The sequence below is a fragment of the Alligator mississippiensis genome, chromosome 8 (genome assembly GCF_030867095.1).
Source record: "Alligator mississippiensis isolate rAllMis1 chromosome 8, rAllMis1, whole genome shotgun sequence".
Taxonomy (NCBI): domain Eukaryota; kingdom Metazoa; phylum Chordata; order Crocodylia; family Alligatoridae; genus Alligator; species Alligator mississippiensis.
In genome coordinates, this window is record NC_081831.1 from 23,458,883 (window position 1) to 23,481,335 (window position 22,453).

Below are 22,453 nucleotides of genomic sequence, written 5' to 3' on the forward strand. Positions count from 1 at the left end.
TGCTGCCAATTAATGCATATTAGTATACGTGCCAGGCAGTTTATAGACGAGCACGCACCAGGCCAGTAACCAATGCAAGACCCCCTAGAAAACTTGCTCTAAGGGTTCTCGTGAAAAAACAAACAAACAAAGATAGACCCGTTCAAGAAGGCACGTGCCTGTTCTTTTGTCATTTCAGTCGGAAGTTGCTTTGACAAGGAGTCAATGCAACTTAAGATACTCAGCTGGCTAATGAAGATTTTAATCTTCATAGAAATGTGGACACAGGAATTTAGTAATTTTCACCCAGACAAAGTTTAAATCAGATCACAGGTTATGAAGTTTGAGATGGACTGATAAAGGTCTGATGCTAATCTTTATGCCATCTTGACCTGCAGGTTGCATCCCCTTCCCCACCACCACCCAGATTCATTGGTTGTAGCACTGAGCATGTTCAGTTGTGCAAACATCTCTTTCTACATTAATGAGGGGTAGTAGAAAGGAATTAAAAGAAGATACCATGAAAATGGGATGAAATTAACTCAGTAACCATGAATGGAGAAATAAATAAGTCATGTATTTTTCTCTCATTTTTTACAAGTAGAAACAGTTCCAACCAAAAAAATTACAAAGAAATACACACACAAAAGCGCCACTTTTTGTGCCAAGGAAAATATTATTATTATTATTATTATTATATATAATAATATTTATAAACTGTACACCTATTTACACCATTCAAAAAGAGAAAGAAGGCGACTTGTTCACAGCTTCATGCTAAAAGGTTTGAGTTTTTTTTGTCTGTTTGTAGCATGGTTTCTTGCCTGTCCAAAGGAAGGAGTGCTAAGCCAAGGTCACACAGTTGCCTGTTGTTAGCTTCTTAAACCTTTAGATCTCCTAACATTACACTGGGTTCCTCCCATTATCATAATGGACTAGATACAGAAGAAATCCTAGTTACTGCATCAGAACTCTTAAGGAAGAAGGACCTGACTCTAAGGCAAAAAGAAACGGGATGCCCTAATTGCGCACGTCTGAGTCACATGATTTACAGACATCAAGGCAGGCAGTCCCTGTACTTAAGACAGGAGCACCCTCCACAGCAGTGGCAAGAAGGCAGAACTGTTTGGAGCACATGCAGTAGGAGTCTGCCCTTCACAAAAGCTTTTGGGTGGGGGCGGGGAAAGGTACAGGTTTTGTTACTTGTTCTGTCTCTTGGCAGGGTGCAGAACACATGTTGAATGGCATAGCAGTTCTGCACAGGACAATGGGAAGTAAGGCCATGCAAGTATCCAGACCAAAAAAAACTGGAAGGACTCTGAGGGGGAGAAGAGGGGGAAAAAAACAGCCACCCCAGGATGTTACTGAGATTCAAAGTGCAATGGCTCCTGGCAACTGTAAACTGTTATACAAGTAAAGATAATAATAAATCTGGTTATAATGGCTTAAATTCCCTGGTTTCCTGGCCAGCACAATCCTTCCTCTTTAGTCTCCCCAGCCATGTGGTTAGGGAGCCTGGACTTACAGTACAAAGGTTTAAACACTGAGCAGATGCAGCAACATCTGTCTGAACTCATTGGCTTGGATTTTTCTCCCCTGCCCCACATTTCCCCAAGCTGTCACATACCATATTGCAAAAGGAAGAGGAGGGGAAAGACAGACAGTGCAAAACAAACAAACAAACCCCAAAACCACACATAGGTATAAAAATATACAAAAATATACAAACCCTGAATGGAACCAAAAAAGTGCAAGGCAGGGAATGGGGGGGGGGGGGGGGGGGGAGAAGCACACAGCTAGACGTTATAAACAGTTGAACAAGGTGATCGTTGCTGGCAAAAGCGAAGGTGCTGGCGACAGCTGCATGCTCCCAGTTGATTTGGCACAAGCCCTGTCCTGCTTCACCAATCCTGGCAGAACCATGACAGTTGTGCTTCTCCATTATTGTAACTGGGGAGGACAATTCTGGGCTCTTAAACCCGGTTGGGAGAGAGGTGGTTCCAACTATGCACGTGCACGCCCCACCCTCCAGGAGACAGGCAGATACTGAAGATCGGCGTTATGGCAGCAGAGATTTGGTGGTTAGAAGATCCAGGCCACATCTCAGCCTGCCACCCCATTGGTTAGTCCTATAGTGAATGACACATGCAAAAAGACTCCTCATCTACCCCCACCACAAAACTACAGTCCCAGTCCAGTACTGGAGACTCCCAGCCTTACATCCAGAGAAGGGCGTTATCTTCTTTCACTTTCCTCTCCTAATTTGTGTTTCTCCTTCACATGTAAGTTGTTCTCCCTTTCCCTGATATCAACGGAAGAGAAGTAGCAGGCACATTGTTGGGGATGTAGGGAGAGGGCGGGAGGTGGGGAGAATCAGCTGCGTCCAGTGTTAAATATGAAACATAGAAAGGACCCCCAAGACAGTCAAACCTCATGCACATTCAGTTCCCAGCTGACTGGAGGGCTGGTTTTCTGTCAAAGCAGAGGGACCCCATCAAGTTGCTCAGGTAGCAGTGTGGCACTGTGCATGGGCTGGACAGCTGATAAAGAAGGGGTAAAACAGGGGGGAATAATTTGGGTGTTTCTTCTCCCGTTAAAGTGAGCAGCAACGTCTGACTAGAGGCACATCCTGGAGACTGTTCATGCAGCATCATCTTCCAAGCTTATCATCTGTCTCTGTTGAGGAAATAAGTTTATGTTACCACTGGTATGTCACCATTTTGCAGAGTCCTAAGCAGCATGGGACAGAGGAGAACCAGACACAAGCCTCTGACTACAGAGGGATCCTTTCAGGATGAAGGGAAATCCTCCTCAGCTATTGGGAAAACAGGTACTATGAGACAGTTGGGGTAGATGCTGTAGAGCAGGGGGTAGATATGCCCAGGAGCTAGGCTTAGAGCCCAAGTAAGGAGCTCCTAGTTATACCAGGACTCAGAAGAGATACAACTTCTCCAAAAGAAGAGCACAACCAAATGTCTCTGGGAGCCTGTTCTGGGCCTAGGCACCCCACCCCCATGGCCCTTCATACAACCCAGGCATTCCCCCCTCCCTCATCATCTGCATCATTTTGCATTGCAGGAGGGAATGGCAAACCCTGTGTAGCAGCCGCCTAGGAAGAACCCAATCCTACGGCTCCATGAACCACAGGCAGACACTAAGCTGTCTCACCGAGGGGTATGTGTAGCCATCCTGGCTCCGACAGATGTGAATCTCATCCTCTGTCGTCTTTTGATAGACCGGGTTGTCAAAGTTAATGCTGTTGGTGTTCTTGAGACGCCAGTTCTTCCACACCAAGAAAGCAGCGAAGGCAACCAAGCTAATGAGCACTGGGGGAGGAGGGAAGGTACAATGTTAATTTGGGCAGCTCACACACAACTTCCCTTCCACTTCCCACAAGTTGCTGGCAGTCTGCACTGACTCCATAGGGAAGCCCCATTTAACAACAGCTAGTTTGATGTCCTCCGTGGACTCCAAAGCCATGTCCCAACCCAGGGATAAATGCAGAAGATTGAGAGCATCATTGACATGACAGACAAGGCCAGGAGAGACCAAGCAACTTAGATTAGACCAGTGAGAGTCTCAACCAGGGTGTCACAAACACCCTGGGGTGAACCAAGATCCTTTCAAGAGTGCTGCGGGGTACCACATGGTGTTAGTACCATTAGGCGTGCAAACATGATTCACAAGATAAAGCCATAGATTTCAAATAGAAATATATAGCTGTGGTCTTTCTGAGTTCTTTGCAATAGAACTGATATATTATTTTTTCTGTAGAATAAAAAGAAAGCCAAGACTGGCATTTTTCAGGGATGCCTCAAGTCTACCCAGGGTGTGCTGAGTCCAAGGTTGAAAAAAAATCGTTGAATTAGACCATAAACTAGAGCCCTCACTCCCCAACAAACCAACCCAAGGTTCCCTCCCACCATTTCAGCTTTTGGAGAATGGGGGAGCTCTGGACTGCCAGTGTTTCATGACTGGCAGGGGTGGGGGGAGACATACCCAGAGGCAGGACAACAGAGAGTGCAGTGGGGCCACTCTTCTCCTGGTTGGTCTCTGCAGCAATACCGTTTTGCACTGGGGAGAGAAGGGAAGAAGCATATTAGCAGCTGTCAGACACCTGATGTGGGCAGGGGTATGCAACTGCTAGAAGAACCCAAGCATCCTGGGCTCCCTTGCCATAGGCACTAGACCATGTTTTAATATCTTGCTATAGAGCCACCTTCTGAGTAATCCTGTTCCACTTTTCCTGTGATGAAGGAAGAAGCTCTCTCACCTTGCTGGGACAGGGTGACCATCTCTGGTGTGGTAAGGCCAAGGAAGTCCCCAGTATGCTTGTTCTGCTGCCCAGTGGTGGCTGGAGATTGTCTTGTGGTCAGTTTTGGTGTGTTGGTTGTGGTTAGCAGCCGGGTCAGAGGCGTGGCCCTTACAGCAGGTCTCCCAGCTGTGGTGCTGGGCAAGGCGCTAGCAGCAGCAGGACCTGGGAGAAATGGACAAGAGGTTCAGACCCTTCTGCCTTATGCTAACAGTATGGTCACCCCCATTTCACTGGGCAAAAGCAATAATAGCTTATCCAAGCTGACAGTCAGTGAGACTGCTGGTGAGAACAGAACCCAGGAGTCCTGGTTCCCAGCCTCCCACACCTCTCCCAGGACTAAAGAGAAACCAAGATTCCCAACTCTTACACTGCTATTCAACGCCTTCCCTGTCCAATCCAACTGTGCACTGAACAAAATATTCCATCCAGCCACACACACAAGGGAGAATTCCTACACAGCTCTGGCCTTTAGTTTGTTGAGTCTAGTACCTTGGGTACAGCTCCTCATGTCAGCAGCCAGGGGCATGCCATCTGGGCAGGCACATGTATACTTGGGTGAGTGGGCAGTGATCTGTGGGGCAGGTAGGCACAGGTATTCACAGCCGCCATTGGAGAGGCCATTCTTCTCACACCAGTTCTCCCCTGGGAGGACAAAAGCAGAGACATGAGCACCAGCAGTGACTAAGTAGGCAAGGGCTGGTGTGGGAGGAAGCAGGTCATCAAGAAGGAAGAGTGATGATATCCCTATAGGACATCTCATTCACAAAGGAGGAGAGTTCACATCATACCTGCTGGCTGCTTCAGGTTATGGTACAGGACAATATCGTCAGGGGAAAACAAGCCCTCGGCCACAACTGTGATATCAGCTCCAGTCAAGCGGTTGGCACTGAAGATGGCTTCGTTCATGATGTCCGACCAGAAAACCTTATCCTGAAGAAAGTTAAACTGGTCTGTTAGCCTATGCAGACAACATCCACTAGGGAGTGAGCAACTGTTCTCAAGGAGACAAGAGCAAAAGCCCAGCTGCTATATAGGTGCAGAGCACAGAGCAGCCCATTCCCCTTCTCTAGCAAAGCTTCTTCTCCCCCAACCCCATGAGGAGACACCAAACATATCTATCCTGTCAGCCTGGTCCCCACACCTCAATAAGGATATAGAAGAACTAGAGAAGGTCCAAAAGAAGGGAAACACAGATGAGTAGTATGGAGGGACTTCCATGAGGCCTGATCCATGAGGGACTAATAAGGCCTGATCAGTTTAGAAAATAAATGTTTGAAGGGGAAAAAAAGAAGTGTTTACAAAATACTAAATGGTGAAGAGAAAGTTGATAGGGATTTATTATTTATCATCTCTCACCATACAAGAGCTAGAGGGACACAACATGAAACTAGCAGGTAGTAAGCTTAACCACAAAGGAAGTTTTTTCATCCAGCACGTAATTAACGTGTAGAACTCATTGCCATTAGATGTGGTGGAAGCTGAGAGTTCAGCCAGATTCACAAAAGGGATTGGACAAATTACTGGAGAAGAGAGGCATCAGTAGCTATTGAGCACAGGATTGAGGGGCATGGCCTCTGAATCAGAATGTCCTAGACCTTAAATGCTGGAGGCAAGTGAGCCAACAGTGGACAAAAACCCTAGTCAGACCCAGTTTACTCTCCCTTTCAGCATCCACTCTCTGCTGCCAAAGAAGACTGGGCAAAGTAGATCTAGGGTCTGACCTAGTAAATGGCAATTCTTATATAGATGCAGACCAAGGGGCTCTACTGCCCATGAGGAAGAGTCACTCAACATTGCTACAGTTGCTGTCAACAAACAGCCCAGGCACAAACCACTAAGTCAACTCCTGGGAGGATTTTAGCAGGTCAGTCCTCAGATAACCATTTACTAGCAGTGCTCACCTCAAAGACTGTGACAGCAAAAGGGTGAACTACATTTTTCTTATCCTCAAGGATGATCTTCCTGTTCCCACCATTTACATCGATGCTGGAGATGGAGTGAAACTTGGAGTCCACCCAATAGAGGCGCTGATGTATGAGATCTGAAGCAGAGAGGGGGCAAAAGTGAAGGCTATAGAGGAGCTGAGAGCAGAGGTTTTGCAGCAAAGTCAACAGGCTGATTGGGGATCCTAGCATCCAAAAATATCTGGTGCTACAGAAGGCACCACAATTACTTGTATGCAGGTCTGAAATGTTTCAAGTCCAGTGCCCAAGAGTTCAAAAAGATCCCACTGAAACAGGCCACTGTTTCTAATCTATAATCTCTTCCTGTGCTATTGTCTAGGAGAGAAATTGCCACCCAAGATAGAGAGCACTTGAGATAAGGAGCCTGATATATAAAAGCTCCCAATTAACTCTCACTTGAGAAGGATTTGGCTTTCAGCTTCTTGTTTTGAAAGTCTTTAGCCAAGATCATCCTTTGTTATATACACCTGCCTCGACTGCAAATCATCACTTGTTCTCTGAATCTCGGGGTTCGTAATCTATAGGCAGGCCAGGCAGGGAAACTACATGGATGTGGTTTGCTTTGGAAGGCTAAACAGACCACAGGCCAATTCTCTTGTCTCAGCAACAGTCCCAAGGGGCTGTGCCAAATCTTCTCTAATCACTCCTGCATCTGAATTTTGGCTCTAACTATGCAGGGCAGCAGGGGGACAGACACACACTCACTCATCTGGATTTACCCAGGGTTATTCCATTAGGCCACTCAATGCCTTCTTTCACCAAAGGGAAGTTGTCCACACCATTCAGGCCACTCTTTGCGATTTTAGGAGACTTCCCCCAGTCAGTCCAGTACATGAAGCTACCAGGAGAAAAAGAGAGGGACATAAGGGTAAGTAAGCGAGCCAGCTAGCATGCACTTGCCCAAAGCCCTTCAGCCTCAACAGGTCCATCTCCCTTCCACCCTAAAAGCCCTTCTGCTGCCGTGATACAACTTTAGAGACACATACCCATGAACTGGGTCGACCACAATGGCACGTGGTTTTGCGCCCTGCTCCTTGATGAGGGTTCTTCTCTTGGAGCCCAATGTATTGGCTACAGAGACAGTCCCCAGCTCAGAGTCTGTCCAGTAGATGTTCTTATGGATCCAGTCAACTGCAAGTCCATCTGGGGCTTGGATGCCTGTACTGATCACAGTGGTGTGGTTGGTGCTGTTGTCAGCTTTGTCCATCTGGGCACTGGGTGGGAAAGCAGTGATTGGTTATCATGCAGCTGTGAGCCAGCTGTAAGCACCCTGAAGGAGGAGCTCAACTTTCAGGACACACAAGCAACATTACTGTAGGCAAAGAGATTCACTGAGCCAGGCACTTGTCTGGTCTCAGTGAGATTCCACACAATGGAGTTTTACCAGTGTGTACCTGAGAATCTGGCTCAGTTTCAGTGTTGATAATGGCACCTGACTGGCAGCCCTGAAGACTCATTCTATGTATGCTGCAGCAGATACCAATAGCCTAGTACCCATGCCAAGCTAGCTCAGGACCCCTGGTAAAGCCAAGTCTACCTGAAGATTTTCTTGTGGTACATATCAGACCAGTAGAGCATATTCCTGGTGATTTCCATGTCCAAGGCCACAATGTGTTTCAAGTTGGACAACAGATGTGTGTATTCACTGCGGTCCAAAGTCATCTTCCGCACTTCCCTGCGGTTAGTGAAGAAGAGATAGGCGATGGTACCTAGTGGGAGGACAAGAGGGGCTATTAGTCAGGTACGTTTCTTTTTGGCATCCTGCCCCCCACTCTAATCCATGCAAGCCTCCGCCTGGAGCCAGAGCCCTCATACAGACAGGTCTTGATTTGTGGAACGAGAATTGCAATCCAAATTCAAGCTGACCCCAAGTTTAATGGCTTTGGATTTGAGACCAATTCATGCCCAGACCCAAGCCCTTCTACTGTATTATAAAGGTGTAATTCACCAACACAGTTCCTGCACTAGATCCTCAGTTGGATTAAGTCAGCATAATTCTGACTTCTGCAAAAGATCTGCCTCAATCTAGAAGCCAAGGTAGATCTCTGATCCAGTCACAGAAAGTAAAATACACCAAGCTCCATTTGTAATGAAGGGCTGCAAGCCTGAGCTGGAGTTCTGCAACAGGAAATGTCTGACACCAAGATCCAGTTATGACAACAAAGCTAATCAAAGAATGGCTATAACCACCTTCCCCTGGCCCCCCTCCCTCCCACAGATAAGGTCTGTCAGGCACTGCCATGCAATTAAGATCTTCTAGGCTGGATTCTCATTAATGAATGACAATGGTTTGCCTTAAGCAAACGTCCTGCCCTTTCATTCAATGTGAATCACCACCTCATCCTGTAGGTAGTTCATCTGGACAGTTGCCTTAAACAAGGCTACTGAACTTCAGACCTGGGGTTACCCACAAGCAGTTATGAATAGTTCTGTGACTAGTTTCAATGGCATATACTGGGATAACTCAATGCTGGAATAGGCTGGGTTTATCACTAGGAAGAGGAGAATCTCAGATGTCCAAGGATACACAGCATTTAGCTGTAACATTGACTGCTTACTACCTACTGACTTTTGCCTCCAAAAAGAGGAGTGACCACAAGCCCTGGGAGTTTCCAACTTACCTACTGCTTTGCAGGTCTTAGTAGAAGGGTCCATCTGGTATCCTTCATCACATTCACACTTGTAGCTTCCTTCCAGGTTCACACAGAGCTGGCTGCAGGTGTCGGGGTCCAGACATTCGTCAATATCTACAGCCCAAGAGGAAGATATTAAAAACCCACTAGGCAACATGGAAGACACAGTATCCCAGCACAGTTTTTACATAGGAAAAGACTTCAACATGCCTAAGAGCAGCCACATATGGCTGGTGCCAAAGATCATGTTCATTAATAGGATATCTGATGTGACGGGTACTCAAACTGTACTCAACAAGGAGAGCTAGCAACTTGCAAGCTGCTTGCCATTCACATCAGCCAGTGGCCTACACTTCATGCTGGATGTGGTAGTAGTCAGGAAAGGTGACATGCAAGGGGCTCTGAACAGAGAACACCAATCTTCACTGCTGGGCAGAAACTCTCTGAACTGCAAGCACAGCACTGAAATACTAATGCTGTTAATAGGGAAGTCAGGGAACTCCACCATGGTAAAAATGGAGAGCAATGAAAACGCTGACCACAGCACAAGACACCAAGGTGGAAGTGGGTTTTAAACCATGCAGTGATTCAAGGGAGGCTGAGGTAAGGCATCTACCTTCACACTTTTTCCCATCGACCAGCTGGAAACCATCGGGACACAAACACTCGTACCCAATCTTGAGGTCTTTGCATATATGGGAGCAGTCACCTTTGCTGTCCAGGCATTCGTTCATATCTGGAGAGGAGACCATGGAGAGCATAAGCCAAATGCTTTGCCACGATGATAACATGACCAGCATCAGCACACTCAACTTGCTTTCTGTCACTAATGTCCCAATGCTCCCTACACACTTCTATACAGCCACATCCACCTGTTTCTGTAACACTGGTCTTTAGCCACTTTGTGAAATAATTGCTGCTCCTTCTCAGAACAACGAGGCAGATGTTCTCACCTAGGGTGGATACCTGTATTGTGACAGAGAGGTTGACTTGTGGCCAATGTGAGCTAGCCAAGGACAGTTTCCAAGCCCTAGCACTAAGACACTGAACAAAGCCAGCTGGGTTTCTCTGTGAAGTCCAGACAGAGGAAGAGACCTGCATGAAGATTTCCTATGCTTCTGGGCTTTGCTGGTTGCCTCTGCCCCCTCTTTTTTCTGTGTGTCAGGGTGTTTTTAAGCCTCCCCCAGGGAGGTGTTGGTGTTGGCTGCAGCCCAGGCTGGGGATGGCGACTGGGCTGTGCCAATGCTTCAGCTAGGACCAAAGCCGGAGGTTCCTCACTGGAAGGTCTGGACACTCCACTCAGTCAGACTGACTACCATATTTGGGGTCAGGAAGGAATTTTATCCCCTGGTCAGATTGGCATGGGGGGAGGGGGAAAGAGGTTCTGCCTCTCTCTGTAGCAGGGGCACAGCCTCTACCAGGGGTCTCTCTTGAGCATATATTAACAGCCTTTTATATAAAGCAGGACATTGGCTACCATGGTTCCCTTGCTTCACCTGTGGCAGGTTCAGTAGTGATGTCTGGTACTGCACCAGGGGCGACAATAGTCTTACAAAAAGAGTTTAGATTATGCGTTGTATTGGATGGTTTGAATAGGTATGGTTCTACCTCGGGCAGGGGGTTGGATTAGGTGACCTCTGGAGGTCCCATCCAGCTCTGCTTCTGTGATCCACCTAACTGTTTCAGATGCATGAAGCTCTCTGTGCCCCCCCCACCCCCACCCCTTTTTGTGCAAGGCAAAACAGAACAAGCTCTTACCACACTCCTTGATGGGCTCATCAGACCAATCCCTGCAGTCCCTCTGCCTGTCACATACTTTGTCCATAGAGATGCACTCCCCAGAGTGGCACTTGAACATGTTCACACCTTTGCAGAATGTCACTGCAAGAGAATGACTGAGCATCACAATGGGCTTCTCAGCACCCTGGCCTATTACTTCTCACTATTCAGCCTCCCCTGGAAGAGTGCACCATGCCTCCAGGGCTTGAGAGAGAGGTCTGGAGAGCCCAAAACTGGAACCATTTATCCCAAAACAGTGTGCTCCCCACACCCTCTCCTTCAGCCACTGGACATTTAGCTGCTTGGATGAGCTCACTACAAGCCAACCCTGGCTTTGTAAAGCTCCAGAATGTGGCAGGTTCTAGTCTATGCCCATGGTGCCTGCATTAAGTCCTCACCATTGTCACAGCCGACTTCGTCACTCAAGTCCTTGCAGTCATACTCCTTATCACACTGGCGGCTCCCATGGATACAAGTCCCGTCGTTGCACTGAAATTCATCTGGGCGACATGTGGGCTTAGCTAGGGAGATGGAGAGGAGGGCAGAGATGCTCAGTGACAGCAACCAGGCTGGCTTAATTCCCCTGGTTCCATAAGGACAAGGAAATATTTCTCACTATGCAGGCAAAGCCAGTGTAGATTCCTTCCCAGCTTATTCCCTAAGATTTTTTGGTGGCTAGGGTTGAAACAAAATACCATGTTGCTCGTTTGCCTATGGGACTAAAAAGTAGAAGCCTATGCAACCCCCAAGGGCAGGTCTCATCTGGTTTTAACAGGGGGGTTGAATTTAGTATCAGATCCACTAACTCTCATTCCACCCCTCTACCCAAATACAGCAGAGGCAGTGGTGAGGCCAGCTGCCCCCACCATGCTCCAGATGGATCATGGGCTTAGAACAATTTCACGACAGAGCCTTCTGGGATAGATAGGTTTTCAATCCAGCTCTAGTTTTTCCAGGCCTCTGAGCATTGCTTAAGCCATCTGCTCACTTCATCCAAGCCACTGGCCAGCCATCGAGTAGTACAGACACCAGCCAACCTGTCTTCCTTAGTGTTACAGGGAAGGGAGAGAGGGAGGGGTTGAACATACCACAGTTGGCCTCATCCGACTTGTCCCTGCAGTCAAAGCTGCCGTCACATTGCCACCGCATGTGGATGCACTCCCCGCTCCCACAGCGAAATGCCAATGGGAAGCACGTGTCAACTGCCTTTGTCGTTGCCCGCTGTCCACAGTACTGGGGCCACTCGTCAGAGCCATCAGGGCAATCAGGGTCATCATCACAAGCCCACAGCTTGGGGATGCACAGGGAGCTGTTGCAGCGGAACATCTCAGGATTGCAGGTTGGGGTGGGGCAATCAGCCTCATCACTCCCATCCTCGCAGTCATGCTCTTCATCACAGACAAAATCCAAGGAGACGCACTTCCCATTCCGGCACTGGAACTGGTTGACAGCGCAGGTCTTTGGGGCTGAAGGGAAGCCAAGGCAAAGGTGGATCAGCTACTCAGGCTTGGTCTAGAGAAAGGCACTTTGCCCCTTCTGCTTCACAGGGCTCAGAAGGACTCGACAGGCACAGCTGTGCATCTCCTGGAAGACCTGAGGCAAGACTAGCAGCCCTATTTCCCAGGTGGGAAGGCACAAAGAACTCCAAGTGGGACCCAGGAGTCCTGACTGTCCACACCCCACTTCCAGGGGCATTACACCCAACTCACTCCCAGATTCTAATTCCAATTTCCTCCAAGATGAAACCACTGCTCCACCTCTAGGAGGGAATGTGGATGAGAGCCAGGGTCTCTGCTCAGACCAAGCTCCCCATCATTTCAAGCTCTGCATTAAGGTCATGCCAGTTAATCCTGGCTTCAGCCCTTGGCCCCCGACACCTGCTGGAGCCAGAAACCCAAAGCAAAAACAGTACAGCAACTTACGGCAGTCCAGCTCGTCAGCACCATTCTGACAGTCCTCCTGGGAGTCACACTTCCAAGACATAGGGATGCATCGATTGATGCGACCTCCACAACTGAATTCCCCTGGCTTGCATGATACAGATTCTGGAGGAAACAATGAAGAGGGAAAAAAAACCCAACAACCCTCCTTTAATAGGTCCTGCTGGCAGGGGCCCGAGAGGCTGATTTACAACAGCTTCTTTGGGACTAAGGGGAACATCAGGGGACACTACTTACGGCAAGTTTCAAGAGACTCGTCTGAATGATCGTGGCACTCGGAACGCCCATCGCACACCCACTTGTAAGCAATGCACTTTCCGTCCCCACACTGGAACTCGTTCTTGCCGCATTTGTCCATTTCTACAAGATCGGGGACAAGAAGCAAAAAGATCAGTGTTGGCCATGTACGTGGGAAGAAGTGGGCTCCCTTGGAAAAGCAAATCCAAGGCTGAGGTTTAGTTGAATCAAGCCACATGCCACAAGACAGATAGCAGGGAACAAAGCTGCATGGGCAGAGGTGGACTAGACCCACTAAGCCAACATCATCTTAGTGAAATTCTAAATTAAACCACAGAATGTTTGCTCTTCTACAGCAGCAGGAAAATTTGGGATAATTCTTTTCCAAGCTTCTGTAAAATCAGGACTTCTCTTGCTCTAAGAAAATGGATTTCATTTGGACTGATTGGCACAGTTCACCAGAAAGTGCATGGATGTGGCCCAAACCCAGTTTGTTGGCAAGGAGAATAAGCATAGGTATCTTCAAATTATTATATCCAGGTGGTTATCCTCACATCACCTGAACTACCATGGGTATAAGGATCTGGATAAGCACAAGATTGTGCCTCTGCTTGCCATTCAGAGGAAAGAGACATGCATTCACCAAATACATTCTAAAAAAACAACAATTTTCAAGCAGAAGTTGACCACAAGACAACCTTCCTTTCTGGTACTTGCTGAAAGACATTCTGGAGTTTCCCCTTCAATAATTTTCAGTAAAAGGTTATGGGGAGGGGAGAGCTAAAATGTTGAAGCCTCAGCTAAAAGCAGGGAGAAGTTTGTTTCTCTAAGTACAGTATAAGTGGGGTATCTCTCCATGGAACACTGACAGCACTCCCATAAGAGTATTCAGTCGTTTTGATTTAAATTATTAAGGCAATGCATCTCCAAGGCTCTAAGCACCCAGCACAGCAATACTGAGCCAATTGAGTCTTGCATCATCTAAGCAGTGAATTCAGAGGCACCCAAGCAGCCAGCCACCACAAAGAGCTGTACTTAGTGTTCCAAACTGACTGTGAGCTTCTTAGCTCAGGGACTTATATAAAATACTCCTGGTTAGAGTGCAGCTCAGCATACCCAGTTTGAGGGTGGTTTTACACCCCACACCAAGCTTGACTGCTGTGGCTACACCAGCCCCTAGCTGGTCAGTTTAAAGCTAACCGAATTATATCTATGTAGTCAACAATCATAGCCTCTGGAGTGCTTCATCTATATGAGCACTCCAGAAACCACTCTTCCCAGTCTTCCCCAACTTATTACAAGGAAGGGACCCAACTTAAGCAGCTTAGCAGCCACAGCAGGAGCAGCAGGCTTCTTTTCCTATGCCAGCCTGACAGGGGAAGCAGGAGGAAGGAAAAAGCCCAGCTTAATGGAAGGCATGCTGACCACAGTAATCCAATTATCACAGCACCATGCCAGTCATTTAGGAAACCTGACTGGGAGACTAGCACTGATGTTTTGCATTGGGGAAGTTGAATGGCTGGGTTTGCCAGAGGCAAGTGGATTCTTACAAGATACCTACCCCCTCCCTCATTACAGTGAGACAGCCAAGGTGTTTGTGGCGAACATTCAATACTGGCCACGTGCATCTAAAAGACAGGTGGGGGTGGCTGGGGGAATGGGTGAGGGGGTCTTGCTTTGTAACTTGCCCTAGCAAACAAGTAGTTGCCCAAGAGAGACAACAAATATTACAAGTCAGATCCAAAACTACTAAGTGGGAATCTTTTTAGCAACATCACCAAGTGAGCTTTGGACCATCTCCTAAGAGCCTATAATGATTTAGTAGCCTCTATTTCCTCTGTTTAGTAAGTGGGCATCCCCACTATAATGGAGTCTCCATTCTGAATCCCAGCAACCAGACAGGATACTTGGATGTGCTCACTGATGCCATAAGTCTGGGGAAGGAAGGAGGAACTTCAGAATGACAGAAAGAGGATCCAATGGGTTTAAGTGTTCACAGCAAGAGGGAAGCAAAAGAACGTAGTCTGCTCTAAAAAAAAAACAAAACAAAAAAAAAAACCGGGGGATTTTTGCTCCATTGTTGCAGTTTTTTTGCTATCACTGTCATACAGCACAAGTTGCATTTCACATGGGTCCAGAAAAATTCTGGCTTAACTTGTGACCATCTGCATATCACAGCTGGAGTGGGTTTCAGGAAGGGGGTAATGGTTTGTCATTTTCAAGTGGGAACAATGAGGTGGGAGAAGACGGGAGTTACAAGGAGCAAGTACAGCTGAGCAGAGAGGACAGAGAGCACAGACAGGCTAGGAAGGTTAATCATGGCAAGAGATCAGAGGCAGAAGTTCAGGAGCCCACCAAGATCAAAAGGAAGGTCTTTTTACTGGTGTCAGATCTGGCTATGGAAGGGCTCTGCTAGGAAATGAGTATGATCACTGTAAGCAGAGCATTGTAGTTCTGCCAACCTCTGCTATTTTATCATGAGCTCCGTTCTGCTGGAAGGCCTTTGTCAAGGCTCAGCTCTCAAGTCACCTGATTTAAATACATTTCAGCTTAAAACTTTTTTTTAAAAATATTTTTTAACCCTCTGGCTCCCAAGGGAAAAATCCTTCCACAAAGTTCCAGACTTCTTCATCAAAATGATAGGGGAAAAAAGAAAAAGAAAAACCATGATTTTTAAAACCAAGCTATTATCTTTGGCAGACAAGGTTCTTTGGGTGAATATAATATATTTTATTAGACCAACTTACATAGTTGGGAAAAAAATTTATAGCAAGCTTTGGGTTTAAAAAACCCTTGGTCAGGCTCAGAAAGTCTCTGCAGTTGGTGTGCGCTGTTGTCTTTGAGCACTTAAGGATGAGGCAATAGTTTCAAATTACAGGGATTTCCCCATTACAAGAAGAGGGTTACACTTCACTGTGACATTCAGAGCAGAGGAAGAATAGCTCAGTCAGGGACTACTTTTACTAGTCATATCCCCATCTGGTATGGAATAGCCAAGGGAGCGGCTCATGACACATCAGGTAAACTTCCAGACACCCTTCAGAGCCTAAAGGATATCCCAGCCCTCCCACAGAGCACCACATGAGAGGCCAAGCTCTGCTTCCCTGTCAGCTGCTTTTCCTTTTGCAAAGCAGGAGTAACCGCTATGTTCCAGCTGACTCAAGGCCACGCCTTATGCACACCACACTTGAGATCAGGAGGCGTGCACCTCACACATTTGTCACTGTCATAGACATGGTGTGAGGAGGAGTCAGAATCACACCACCAGGCTTGAAGCCCAGCCCAGCTATTAATCTTCAGAAAATAGCTCCTGATGGGTGGGCCTGGATACTGTTACCGCCTTACAAAAAAGGCAGCAATAAGAGTATTGTTTGCTGGCCCAAAGTCTGTGCAAACAAGAGGCCACATCAGGAGATTTAGCTATAGCAATGGGATCCTTAGAACAACAAGGATATCCTCCTTTGCCCCACCTTAGTTTTACTGTCCAGTGCTAAATCTCACTTTTTGTGCAATTATGGCAGAATCCCCTTTTCTCTTTAAGTTCACATTTGGCAATACTCAGCTTTCTTGGAGCACTTGTAGTTAGGCTTCCCATTAAAGACTAGAGAAAAAGGATTGCAGATCTGTGGATCCTTTCTGCAGTGGAAGTCTTGGCCTTAATGATATGGCTGTGTATACTTGGTGCCCCACTGAAACATATGAGCAGTGCATGTTTTTCTACCTAGGTGGAAAACATGCACCTACATCAGGATTTGAGGACTACCTACATCAGTGAGGATTGTAAGCAGAATGTAATGTGGGGTGGAAGGCAATATTCTCAAGAACTACTTTGTGAAGACAACTTTAGTCATCCCACTAGACCACTTTCACTTGATTGAAATGTTGGGTCTACAGAGAATTATGTTGGTTTTAACAACTGAATGGACACTGGTAGCAATTATGCCTATTTCAAAAGCTGACAACATATAGGAAGATTACATTTGTTTTAAATACGCACTACCTTCCTTTCAAAAGGTCAGATTACTTTTTTTTTTTTAATATTTGTTTTTACCGTCAGTCAAAGAAAACATGTACTGCCAGCTAGTTGGCTCTTCCTTTTATCACCTACTTACTCATTATATAAAACAGGAGCTGGACAGTCAAATTGCCAACCATTTAAATGTTTTTTTGCTTCAGCTACTTAAAATTTGGAGGTTTCATTTGCTGCAATAGTAGATATACAGACAGATTTATTTTTTTTTTATATCCAGTTAGAATCTCATATAAAGCATCAGTGCACTAACAGATTTCTATCCCACACCCAAAACACTGTGTTCTGCTACAGAATCCTTTTCCAGTGACTGTACCATCCATTTATAGATGTTTGCAGCCACTCTTTCCATTTCAGGTTTTGTCCAGACAGGCTCAAGGACTCTTTGCATAGCTAGCAAAATGCCTGGAAGATGTTCACGTTCCTAGAAGCTCCGGCAAAAAAAAAATCAGTTGCAGAGCCCTTTAAACCTGGCACACTTCAGTCCTGAGTTTCTCTGCTGTGGCAGAGACCATCAGTCACTTGACAAAGATGGATGAGTGAAACATTCATTCTGGAACCTGTACTCCATCCAAACCCAAGTATAATCATTAGTGGCATTTTGCTTTGGGCCCTGCCAGAAAGCAAGCAATTAAGACGCAGCAGGCTTCCATTTGGATTCAGGAGGAAGCAGTTGAAAATACACAAAGCTGCAAAGAAACAAGTGGGTGGGGGGCTAAAATATTGTGTCACAAAGTTGCGCTTCGGAAGAGCAATAGCAGTTAGCATGAACAAGGAAAATTCACTTTAGGGAATTAGCCCAGAGATCATAAGGTCAAAGGCAAAGAACAAACTAAGCCCTGATTTTAGTTACTCTCAAAATCTGGCCATTAGTCTGGAAAAAGGAGACCTTTAGGCACCTAATTCACTTAGGTATTTTTTAAAATTTCATCAAACATGCACCTCCATCTTTGTGAACAGATCTCCGATGATATTTAGGCATATAAAAGTGACTCCTTTTTCAGTTTGGTGCAAGGAGCATGTGTAGAAGCCAAAACAGCCAATCCAGATCTCACCTCATGTAGAAACCACCAAGTTAGGAGTCGAGTTTTTTTTTTTAAGTGAGAAATGACTTAACTCGTAGTGTTCCTGAAAAAACTTCCCTCAGTGAACAAACACCTACTCTGAGTAATAAAGTCTCTCCACCTCACACAAAACACTGCTGTAAACTAATGGTAGCTAAGGTTATGTTGACTCACTTCCTCATGAATTAACCTGTCTCACTTTGAAACAAAGCAACAATACCTGGCAACAAATTCAGAAACTGCATCATTCAGTTTCAGGACAAAAGCAACTTTACTTGACTCTGAAATGCAGCATCTAGTGAACCCTCCCTTTACAAAACTAAAAAAAAGTCCCCATGCAACAGCAATCCTAAAAAATCAAGTATACTCTGAATGAATGGGAGAGTGTCTCAAAGGAGTGTTTAAAAAGGTAGAGCATGCATTTCAAAGCCACTGAAACAAATTACAGGATTTTACTGATGCTGTTAACTCAAGAATTATTTATTCAAAATTTTGCAAGCTGTCAGTCCATAATTTAGATTAGATCTTTCCATTTGTGTAATGCCTCTTAAAAATTATCAAAGCAAATGCTGGTGGAATTGCACATTCCTGATAGGAGCCGCTTTATCGATTACAGTACTTTTAAAGTTGCCCGAATAAATATTGACACAAACAGTTGGACTTCTGCATCAACCAAAAAACTGTATTACCCTTCGCTATTTTTCTCACCTCCTCTTTGTAATACCAGGAATTTGTTTTCAAAGGGGAGGGAAGATCAGAAAGATGGCAGCGTAAGCACACTGAACTTTGACTAAAGATCAGCTGTATGAAATACAGTCCTGTTCCCTGCAGCCCTTACTGTCCTGAACAGGAATCTGAGTTACAGAGAAGTGCTTTAGGGCATCTATCCTCCCGTAGTTAGTCAGGTGCAAAACTTAACCTGGACACAATGATTAACAGCTTGTACTAGTGTGAAGGATTACACAAGACACAGGGTAACCAAGGATCTGTCTCCTTGCTAATAAAAAAAAAATTAAGCTGTAGAAGTTACACAGAAAAAAAATTGCCACCAAGGAATGCTTCATAGCCATGAGCAAGGTTTAGCTTTGCTCACAAGTCCTGACATTGTGTCACTGCAACTTTGTCAGACTATTTCTCTGAACCCGGCATCTCAAAACAGACTATTCCAGACATGCACTGTGGGTTACCCGAGAAAGGTCTATGAACTTGTTACTACTGGCCCTGGACCTTGGTCTTGAGGCCAGTTTGTGTTTGGTTGTGATTTTAAGTATACAATCGAAAGGCTACATATACAGGGCCTAATCCTGGGTAAAGGCTAGTTCTCACTCCTTCCAGTTCAGTCCAAAAAAAAGGGCCTGGCCACTTAAAATAAACAAACATCTTTCAGCATTTCAAATATTAGCATCAAGAGGCAGCATAAGGAGATCAAATCCCATGTCCTGGGGTGCTCTTGCCATGAACGTGTTGTGAGATTTGGGGGAGAGGACGCCACAGCTCCTCTGAGCAGAGGCCACCATGTGCTTTACTGGGACTTGAGAGGGAGAAAGCAGAGTCTGAGGGGAGGGTGAGGACACTACTCAAGTGGACACGTGGACAAGGCCACGGATGCCAACACTGGAGGGGGAAATTATGGCTGGAGACCTAAGGAAGTTACAGAGGGGGTGGAAATCGTGGACACAGACAGTGGGCAAGAAACTGGCGCAGTTCCTGGATGTTCTGGAGGGGGACGAGCCATGAGGGCAGCTGGCAGGCAGGATACGGGTACCACTGGGACTCAGGGGTGGCTTCATACAAGCACCGAGGAACATCTGCCAAGGGGATGCCAGAGACGGTGACCTGACCTGCGAGGAACTCTTTAGAGATGGAGATCATTGTTCATCCGAACCCGAGGAGGAGGCCGGTAGATTAAAGCCTGCCCAAAGCAAGTCTGTGTCTACTCTGGTTAGTCTGGAAGGTGCAACTCGACCCTGCAGCGGGGACGTGATGTCGGGCGAGATGGACGCCGACACTGTGCGGGAAGTGGTGATAAGAGGGTCTGACACATGCAGCAATCCCTACGGGGTGGAGGGGAGGAACATTACGCGGCAGCCTCAAGCCCAGCCCCGCCCCGCCGAGGGGAACCTGTGCACCGCCGGGACAGGACGGGCAGGGCCGCGGCCACACCTCAGCCCCAGCGCGGTGCAGCCGGCTCCCATTGGCTGCCGAAAGAGGGCCTAGCGGGGTGGCCAGTTGCCGCGGCAGCCAATGGGGGGTGGCAAGAGGGGAGAGGCCGGCCCGCGCGGACGCCCATTGGCTCTGCCGCGGGGAGACAAAGCCCCTCTCCTTTCCCGCCCATCGCGCGGTGGCTCCGCCCCTCAGCTGCGGGTGGCGGCCCCCAGTTCGGCCCTGGCCCCGCTGCCTCCCCCGAATAAAGCTCCTCCTGGGCGAGGCGTCTAGGTGTGGTGGCCCCGCCCTGGAAAGCCTGTCTTTGGGGTGCGAGCCGGGTTCCCGTTCAGGTCTCCCCCTGCCCGTTGGGCTTCTTTCGGGGACGTGCTGGAGGTTTCCCCCAATTCATGACGGGGAAAACAGGTCTAGTTTCAGCTCGGCTGGGTCACGCTTGTTCCCCACCGCCCTTTGGGCCGGGGCCAGAGTGGGCAGATCCCCTTGGAAAGCCCGCGGACATCTCCCTGAACGTGAAAGGGGAGCGATGAATGAGTCGCTCATCACTCGCACCAGGTTGGGGAGGGGGCGCCTCGGCCGGCCGCCGGCAGAGCCGCGGCTCAGGCTGGGGTCTTCCTCGCGGACCGGGACGAGTCAGGAGCGAACCCGCGTCGTCGCTGAGTTCAAAGCGCTCGAGAGAGACGTCCCCGGGGCACCGAGACAAGTCCTGGGAGCTCCCACCTGCGCCACGTGTCTGCTAGGAGCGGGTTATCAGTGTGAAGACAGACCCGCACACAGCGCCCCGGGGAGAGGAGCCCTCCAGCCCACTGGCGTTAGTAATATATATGTATAAAAGGTATCATTATACAGCCGCACAGGGCTGTATGAAGGGCAAGCTAGGAAGCGTGTCCCATCAGCCAAGCAGACGGAGCTCCCCTCCCGAGGGAGGGAAGAAGGGAGGTGTCCAGCCCTCCCTGTCGCACCCCATCAGGAAAGAAATGATTCACATGGTAAGTTATTTTACAATAAGCCACTCCTAGATCGCATCCATTGCTTTTATTACCCAACACCCCTCGAAACAGGGAGGGAAAGGACTCTTCCCCAGTCACATTGCACTCAATACTGTTACAAATATTGGGGAAATCTGTTTCCATGACCGTGTTTGCTTACGGGCTCATGAAAGTGTCCGAAATATATTCTTCTTAAAAAACAAAACAACATCCATTTCCCAAGACCTCCTCATCGACCCTCCCCGAACTGCTCCCCACCAGCCCCCAGGACGCAGCAGCAGAGCAGGCGCCGTCCTGTGACAGACGCGCCGAGCGCTGATAGCAAAGCTTCCACGTGGTTCCTGTGGGAGAAAATAGCACGAGAACCGCAACCCTGCACGCAAGCACTTACTATCTCCAATTACACCATTTCTTATAAGCATTTACTAGTTTTGATAGACATAAAAAGGAGCCTGAACTAGAGGTCTTAAGTCGCCTACGCATTTTAAGTTTCCTGACTTTACAGCATTTACATCATTCCACTTGCAACCATAAGCAATGGATGCTGTGGCTTTAAATCTGCATTCAGTTGGTTATACTTCAGTCTAATATTTCTCTTTCATTATTCTGGTAACATGGGGAGAAAAATAAAACAACTTACCTGAACTGGCAGTAATGTGCTTGAGAGCTACAAGCAGCACCAGCCCTAGCAAAGACTCTGTACAACGCACTCGTCTCATTCTGTAGTTCGTTCTTTCTTTTTTCCCCCCCTTTACTTGTTGGCTTGGCTGGCAGATCTACGCCAGCTTGTCCTTTATGTGCTTTAAAAAAAAAAATCAGGGGACCCTTGTAAAGCTGGACACTGTCTGATTGCAAATGCATGTGAGGCTAGAGTAATTTGCAGAATTTCAATGTGCTGCTTAGGGGAGTGGCTTAAAGTGGGGTGATTTTCAAACCTTTCGACATCATAGAATAGGGCGGGGCTTTTGAACGCATGATGTGACATAGGCAAGTTAACCCTGCGTGCTTCTTGGGCTTTCGCAATGTCTTTGTTACTACTCGCAAGAGTGTACAGAGCCCGGGGAAGATCTCCACATCAATCCAGGATGTTTAACCACATTTTCCCCTTTATGTGAGTGTTTACGAGCAGGAACTTTGTTAATCGCTTAAATGTCCCGTAAAGATTGTCTGCAAAAGCAGATAGGTAGATTTCTTTTCAGGGACTTCCCTTAACTACAACAGTTAAGCTAATTTTCGGCGTTTGCCTCTTATTAAGGCTAGTCAAGTGCTTTGGTTTCTGCAGGTGAAAGGAGTTAGTGAAATGCAGGGCAGTGGGTATATGTATTGATTAATAAAGGGATCACCAGTCAAGATGAATGCTCCA

General features: G+C 47.2%; 1 protein-coding gene across 1 annotated transcript; it reads right to left on the bottom strand.

Annotated features, from left to right (window-relative positions):
- Positions 1-535: 535 nt before the first annotated feature.
- LDLR (low density lipoprotein receptor) lies at positions 536-21,994 on the bottom strand. Its single transcript, XM_006265569.4, has 18 exons — positions 21,731-21,994; positions 12,848-12,970; positions 12,593-12,715; positions 11,759-12,136; positions 11,069-11,191; positions 10,650-10,772; positions 9,508-9,627; positions 8,880-9,005; positions 7,796-7,967; positions 7,245-7,472; positions 6,978-7,096; positions 6,196-6,335; positions 5,083-5,224; positions 4,784-4,936; positions 4,253-4,456; positions 3,979-4,053; positions 3,148-3,305; positions 536-2,655 (listed from the first exon to the last, which is right to left on the bottom strand). The coding sequence occupies exons 1-18, from the start codon at positions 21,807-21,809 to the stop codon at positions 2,620-2,622; spliced, it is 2,622 nt and encodes an 873-aa protein (XP_006265631.2). The 5' UTR covers positions 21,810-21,994; the 3' UTR covers positions 536-2,619.
- Between the last annotated feature and the right edge of the window lie 459 nt (positions 21,995-22,453).